Source organism: Pezoporus wallicus, unplaced genomic scaffold (assembly GCF_028554395.1).
Source record: "Pezoporus wallicus isolate ANWC-B61680 ecotype Strahan unplaced genomic scaffold, APGP_CSIRO_Pwel_v1 contig_6897, whole genome shotgun sequence".
NCBI classification, from domain to species: Eukaryota; Metazoa; Chordata; class Aves; order Psittaciformes; family Psittacidae; genus Pezoporus; species Pezoporus wallicus.
In genome coordinates this window covers 1636845-1644568 of record NW_026636510.1, presented here as the reverse complement: position 1 = coordinate 1644568, position 7724 = coordinate 1636845, and the positions used below count along the sequence as shown (strand labels likewise).

The 7724-nt window shown below is 38.7% G+C and overlaps 1 protein-coding gene across 2 annotated transcripts in view; it reads left to right on the top strand.

Annotated features, from left to right (window-relative positions):
- The first annotated feature begins 225 nt into the window (after positions 1 to 225).
- The window catches only part of TTC14 (tetratricopeptide repeat domain 14), a 13865-nt gene continuing 6366 nt past the window's right edge, over positions 226 to 7724 (top strand). Inside the window, exons 1-10 of one of the 2 annotated variants that reach the window (XM_057400443.1) lie at positions 226 to 452; positions 551 to 672; positions 905 to 1104; positions 1498 to 1582; positions 1662 to 1791; positions 2414 to 2566; positions 3212 to 3283; positions 4499 to 4618; positions 4702 to 4824; positions 5662 to 5779. In XM_057400443.1, coding sequence (XP_057256426.1) covers positions 289 to 452; positions 551 to 672; positions 905 to 1104; positions 1498 to 1582; positions 1662 to 1791; positions 2414 to 2566; positions 3212 to 3283; positions 4499 to 4618; positions 4702 to 4824; positions 5662 to 5779 — 1287 coding nt within the window. In that variant the 5' untranslated portion in view covers positions 226 to 288. The remainder of the gene's footprint in view (positions 453 to 550; positions 673 to 904; positions 1105 to 1497; positions 1583 to 1661; positions 1792 to 2413; positions 2567 to 3211; positions 3284 to 4498; positions 4619 to 4701; positions 4825 to 5661; positions 5780 to 7724) is intronic. The other variant, XM_057400442.1, reaches the window with a different exon arrangement.

Below are 7724 nucleotides of genomic sequence, written 5' to 3'. Positions count from 1 at the left end.
TCGCACCGGTCCCTGGGGCGGTTCCCTCGGCGCTGCCGAGCTGTTCCGTAGCCGCCGGCCACCTGTGTAATTTGTACACTTTACTTTTTATTGCTCTCTTTCATTTTTCAATACAGGCAGTGGACCCTGGAGACCGGCCCCGCAAACGGTCCTCCTACTGCCCAGGGGGCGCGGCGGCCGCCCGCTCACAACCCCGCTCTTGGCCCCGACGTCGAGCCCAGCGCATGCACGTTGCTTACTACTACCGTGTCAGGCTGCGGTTCCTGTTCCGGGCGGGGTGGCGGCGGCATGGACCGGGAGCTGCTGCGTCAGGTGCTCAACTACCATGGTCCTGAGCTGCTCTCGCTGCTCCGCGCTGAGCAGCAGGACAACCCTGACTTCCGCGGGCTGCTGCCGCCGCCGGGGACCGTCTTCGAACAGCCACGCGGCGCCCAGCAACCGCCGGCAGCATGGTAAGGGGTGCCGGGGCGGTGCGGATGGGGGAGCGAGCTGTGAGGTGCCGCGGAGTGGTTCTCACGGGGTTGTTCTCACTGGGTTCTCCTCCTCCTAGCAAGGAGAGGACGAGTCTTGACACCGAGATAAAGCGCTTCATTGCCAAAAAAGCTGATCTCCTTTTTGCCCACTCGTGGAGACCCAGCGGGCCTCTCTCCGAAACGATTGAAGAAAATGAAGGTAAGCTGGCCTCACGGGAACGGTGCTGGGTGTGTGGGGGCCCTGCACTGAAAATCGGCGTTGCTGAAAACAGGGTGACAGTTTTTGCTGTGCTTTTTGTAGGCTGCACACAAACAGCCTGTTACAAATAAGCTAAATTTCGCATGTTTAAAAAATGCGATTTTAACATGTGAAGTATTTTATGTTCTCAGGTTGTAGCTTAGTTGTTTCACAACTGTGTTGTGTGTTGCAGACTATTACGCTGTTATGCCACCCCTGGAACGGTTCATGGAGGTTCCCAGGGAAGAGAGGAGAGGATTATTTTTTCATGACATTGACCGTGGCGATATCGTGATCGGGAAGATTACTTCTATTCGCGAATTCGGCTTTTTCATGGTGTTGATTTGTCTGGGAAGTCGTTTCATACGGGAAATTTCAGATTTACAAATCACTGTAAGATACAGCTTTGATCAGTATTTTATTGTTGATAAATAATAACTCTTTAATGTATTAGTTGTCTCGTGTTTTTTAATGGAGTGGTATGTGAAGTGAAAGGTGAAAATGAGCTTTGCGATGGTGGGTGGCATCTGAATTTGTGAATAGCTTATGGTGCGTTGCTGAGACAGCAAATGCTTCTTTTTATGCTCCATACTCGGTGCGTACTACGTCTGAGTGGTTTGTAATTTATGAGTGCATAATTTTTTACTTGAACCAAGATGTGCTTTTAACTATTATGGCTCTGATGTGCATTAAAATTAAATAATCATATTTTGGCATAATCTTGGGGACAAAAAAAATCTCAACTTTTGGGTTTGTTTATGATATTCCTACATTATTCTATTGTAGGCTCTTTGTCCTTTGAGAGATGTGCCTTCTCAAAGCAGCTATGGAGATCCTTTATCTTATTATCAAACTGGAGACCTTATTCGAGGCAAGTAGCTGTAGAATTTGTCAGGAATCTCTTTCAGTTTTTGAGACATTTCTGTAACTGTCTTTCACTGTTTATATAGCTGTCGTCAAGGATGTTGATCGTTACCACGAGAAGCTCGCGGTGTCACTTTACAGCTCTCTTCTTCCACCCCATCTTTGCAAGACAAAACTAGGTGTAATTACTTCTGATGACTTCCCACTACATTATAAGTAAGAACATGCTATTCAGCTGTACTTGCTAGGTATATTCCGTGTGTTTGAAGAACATTTTTGACAAGCTGTTCTTAAAACTTGATGTTTTTTCTGATTTAATCGGATGATTACAGGATTTTTGCTGTTTGTCTCTATAACATACTTGTTTCTGGATATGTCAGCTGTGGTTGGTCTTAGGAAAGCAAAAAGCAGAGCAAGGTATCTGTCACTGTGGGACTGTGTTAGCAAAACACCACAACAAACAAACTAACCCCCAAAAACAAAAGAAACAAGAACCTTGGGATACTGGAATATGAAGTTTTTAAAATTTAAAAATTACCCGTAGAAAATAGGAAGACACAGGACTCTCTACAATTTTTGTAGAATTTTTTATGTCCTGGAGATACCTAGATATGTGCCAAAATAGGTTTCAGAAGTTAGCTTAGGCTAAAAGATACAAGAGTTGCTAAATTGTAGAAAAATATATGCCTGTAAAATGGAACAAGTTGTGAGCAGTGATAAATATCAATATAGGCATTTTTATTATATACATAAACATCATGAAATTGAATATCTGTGAGGTTTTGCTAGCGTGCATCAGTGGTTTTTTTGTGGTTTGTGTTTCTGGTTTTTTTTTAAGGCGAAGCATGGAAGTTGCTAATACAGCAGAGACCTTTGAAGAGGTTTTGCATCGTTCCCCAGGATTTGGTAATCCATCATTAGTTGAATATTTAGCAGAAAAACTAGGAATAAATGAATCAAATCCACCGTCTTTGCTAAGAAGTCTTCAAATGTAAGTGATCTTTACATTGTTCCTATCCTATAGCTTCATGAAGATTATTCTACTCCATTGAGATAGACCAGACCACTTATACTTAAACCTTTTCCATTTTGATTTGCATGACTGCAGCTTACATGTCCTTAAATATTTAAAAGCAGACTCTTCTAGAGTAAGAAACTTACATTTGAAATTCTGTTGCTCTGAATAAGCAAGACACCTTATGACATGTAATGTTTGATACCAAATAGCTTAGGAATTTATTGCTCAGATCTTGTCAGTATCTTTGGATTGAAGTGCAGGATATTTAAGTTTTAGTGTCTTCTGTCAGATGTTTACTCACAGTATTTATTTTAGTAATACATCTGCTTTCATAAAATACGATTCAAACATATCTAGTGATATATATTAGGTCCCAAAGCAGGGGTGAATATGTTTTTGTTAAACGTGCTGCAGATGTACTAGTTTGATTCAGCACTTCTAGGATAGATTGGGAAAAGCTGGTTTCAGAAATACAAAAGAATGTTCCTGACTGAGGGAGAGCAATAAAGCAATGTATAAATAGTATTTCAGTTTATTTGAACTGCATTACGTGTTGTAAGTTTCATTTTGTAGACTCAGAACTTCAACTTGATGGTTTTGTTTGCTTTTTCCTTAAAGTAAAAATTTCAATGAAGAAGATTTTGCCCCTGCCTTGAGGAAAAAGCAGTCTGAATCATGGGCCTTGAAATGGTATGTAATACTTTCTCTTGTCAGAGCTTATTGTTAGTAGGTTACAGGTTATATTTCTTAAAAGAAAATACACATTGAACCACTTTTTCCAGCACCTGTGTAGTGATGTAACCAGGAAGAACTTCTTGAAAGTAGCCCTAACTGCTAAATGGATACATGATAGATAAAGTTTCAAGATTAACTTCCAAAATATTTGTCAGGTTAAAATGAGTATTCCCTGGAACATCTGCAATGTGCTGGCCTATTGATGAGATGTGACTAGGATTTTAGACAATACCAGGTACACAGTTTTCCATTTTAAAATTGAGTGTTGAATGACTTATTACTGCTTGTCATAACATTTGGGCCTCAGACTGTAGATTTAATAAGCACATTATGCTGCCTTTTGAAAGGTAAATGTATTTCCCTGGCTGCATTTGGAACGGCAGCTCTAGATACATGCTATTGCTTTTAAGCTGTACATCTGTATGTGGGCATGCTCTACAGGGTGAAGGAGGCAGAACAGAGACTATTCTCCTCAAAATGTGTATCTTTTGTGGAAAAACTTGTTTTGAATCCGCCAGGTCCTAAAAAAACCCAAACCAAAAACTGAAATCTCAGAATTTCTGGGTTCTGTGCTAGGAAAGCAGTGTTTTTTGTAAAATAAGTAGTTTGCAACTTTGATTAGTTGCTGAAAAAACTGCTTGTAATGTTAAATACAAATTTTAATTTTAAAAAAAGTTATTACAAAAAGTTCTGAAATTCATCTCTTGGTTCTCTTCCAATAAAAGAAGCAATTAATCTCTTAGGAATTGTAGAAGAAAGATTTTACAGCTCATATTACTTGAACCTTAAATAGTTGAGTTTGAGATGAGCTGGTTTCAGTGTGTACCATCTATCCATCTTGCCTCGTGTCGTTGGTTTAATGGTGACTTTTAACTCTGGATATAATTAAGCCTGTTCCAGTTTAATGGTGGTAGGTCACAGCCAGAGTTTTGTGCAGAGAAGTGCTTAAGTATTCACTCTATAAATGAAAAACAGTGTAACATAGTAGCGCTGTCTGCAGAAATGCTCTCCGCTCTATCACATAATCTGAAATGCCAGTGTTAAGTACATGATAACCAGGTCAAGTTTTATTACCTGTCACTTGTTTGGAACCATGATTTGTGAGCAATTAACAGTATGAAATCTGCACAGACTAACTGTACATGATGTTTGCTAAATCCTTTTCTCCAGTGTGAAGGCAGGGGTTGATTATTTTAAGGATGGGCACCACGTGGAAGCCATGAATGAGTACAACAAAGCTTTGGAATTTGATCCAGAGAATGTTGAAGCTTTGGTAGCACGTGGAGCTCTGTAAGTCTGCTTGTTTCACTGAGTTTTCTACTTTGCGAAAGAGAAACAACACTAAAATCTGCGCAACTTGTCTGTTGTTCTAGGTATGCAACAAAAGGAAGTCTGAACAAAGCCATAGGTGACTTTGAAATTGCTTTAGAAAACTGTCCTACCCATAGAAATGCAAGAAAATACCTCTGTCAGACTCTTGTGGAAAGAGGCGGGCAGTAAGTCTGTTTTCATTTGGTTGTTGACAATTTTTCTCAGTATTTTTTGAATACTGTTCTAGTTAGGACACAGAATGGCATCTTTCCCTCCTGGCTGGGTTTAAAAAAAATAAAAAGCTTTTGTTGGAAATAACACCTGCTCATGCAGTCAGTTTATACTTTCTCCTCTGATCCAGTTAAAATCCTGGCAAAATATTTGAGGTTTAATCCTTGTTACGCTTTCACTGGTAGGATACCAGACTTGAAGAGTCTTGTCAAATGTGTGAATACATTCCAACAGGCTATGTTTTTTTTTGTTTTTTTTTTTATTTGTTTGTTTGGCTTTTTAGGGTTGGTTTGTTTTGGGGTGGTTTTGGGCTTTTTTTTTTTTTTTTTTTTTCCTGTTTGGAGGGGCTGGAGGAGATGTTTGTGAATGCGGTTTGTTTGGTTCAAGAAAGTATTTGTAACAAAATCGTGTTCTTTTACTCTACTGAAATATTGGTTAAACTCTGTAACAAAAAAATTTACTTTTGAATATTTAGCAAATAGATTTCTTTTAAGCCCTGTGTTGAGAAGAAACGGACAATATTTTTGAAACTGGAATTGACCAAGAATAGTATTACTGATGATTTGGAGGTAATAATAGGTCCAAAAATACCAGTTTACTACTTTAAGAGATAATAATATGTCAGAAATACTGTTTTACTTTTGTACTGAGGTGGGCTAAAGTGAGTGATATGGTGCTGGAGGGATGCAGTGGTATTGTCATAGTGCAAATAAGAAATATAGTCCTAAAAATAAGAAAAAAAAAATCAAATTCTGTGGCTTAACTGTATACTATTGTCACTTGAATTTCAGGTTGGAAGAGGAAGACAAACTAGTAAATGCTGAGAGTTATTATAAGAAAGCCTTAAGTTTGGATGAGACTTTTCAGGAAGCAGAAGAGGCCTTAACAAAACTCCGTAAGCATATACAGGTGATTCTTTACTTTCTCTTCATATAGTGCTCTCAGTGACAACAAACATCAAAAATCATATTAGACCTTTTGAACATGGTGAGTTTAAGGTCGTGGTTTGTCTGCTTCCCTTCTTTAAAGTAAATCTTTTACAGTAAGCATTATGGCTGTACCTATCAGAAGAAGGTACCCCTTGATGACTTCACTGTTCTGAACTGGATAGTAAAGAAATGCCAAATAGTGGAGACAGGGAAAGAGCAAAGCTTGTTAACCCTGTCAGCTAAAGCAAGGATAAGAATATTCCATCATACAAGAATGATTAATACTATTAAATGATAACATTATGTGAATATAAACAGAGAAAGTGTAAACTTGAGCAAGCCAAATAAACATTTCACACCATCTTACTGGCCAAATCCTTGTGATTTGGAGTAATTGTGAAAATATAGAGTAACATCAGCCAAAGCTAACCCACAGGATCATCACAGGAGAGGGGAAATGAAGATGTAATTTAAAGGAAAACAGCAGGAGGTGGAGGGTGGGCAGTTTTGACTGCCCTCTGCTGTCTGTTTTTGGTTTATTTTCTCATTCTCGCATGCAGCATGGTTCCCAGGTGAGCCCTGGTGGGTCTGTCTGCTAATCTGAGTTAAAATTGTTTTTCTTTTATTTACCTCCTGTGACTTTCACAGAGGATCAAAGTGTAAAATAGAGCACTGAGGAGCAGGCTTGTTTTGTTCTATGGTTCTGTGTATAACAAGTACATAGACTGAGGTAGATGGCCTTAATCGACACTTCTTCAGTTGGTGGAGCCATAATGCTGACAGAGTGTTTTGAAAGAAAGGGGAAGAGGAGATATGACAATCTCTTTAATTAAGCTGAACTACATCATAGATAAATTGTTGCACAGTACTTGAGACACGTTTGGCTTCTTTAGAAAAAGGTGTCAGTCTCCATTAAGATAAAGACTATCCTTAGCAAGTAGGAGATTAATTTTACAGTCTTTTAGGGTTTCCTAGTGTAATGGGTCATTGAAGCACCAAATAAAAGCTACCATGATAGCCTGCAAACCAACAAAAAATGTTTGCATAGCCTTAACTGCAGTTAAGGATTTCCTTTACAGTATCTGTTCAGAGTGTTGCTAAGTTTTGAAAGCAGTCAGACTTTCTGTTCACTGTTAATATGAATAGAGCTCCTCTTCAGGGCTGTGTAGTGCAGATATATGATCTGTAACAGGCTTACGTAGTTTAAGGATTATTCATCTGATGAGATGCTCTTGTGCATTTACCTGTATTTTAATACATAAGTCTGAATCTTTTGTGCGAGAATGGCTAAAGCAACACTGGAGTATGTTTTCCTGTAATACTGATTATGTGTTTTTCTCCAATGCATTTTCTTCCGAATTGGACCGTTGTTGCTGTATGTGACATCTGGTGCTGCTCATCACCCACAAACCCTTGGAACATGATTTCTTACATAAACTATGCATCAAACTGGTCTGTGAAATTGTTACCAAACGGTTTGTATTCAAACATGGCCAACTTAAATACATTTTTAAATTCTGCCGTGTTTTACTTGTAACCTACAATATTACAATAATGATACTTTCCCTAAAACCTTTCTCTCTCTTGGGGTTTGGTTGTTTTGTTTTTTTTTGTTTGGTTGGTTTTGTTTTCTCCGTGTTGGTAATAATGTGTTTTCTGGCATATTCTATCTGTACTTTCTGGGCTTCATGCTTCACGGTATACTGGATCATGGGTACCACTGCAATGGTTGGTCAAATGTACTTTTTAATGGAATAAAAACTGCAATATGGTCCTTAATGTAAACCTGATTATCACAATGGCCAATACCAAATTTGTGACTAATGTTAATACTTGGTCTGGGAATTCTGGTAAAACATCCCTGGTGTAAACATACATTTGAATGGGGTTGGGGACATGTGGAAAATACCTGTGTTAACATTTTT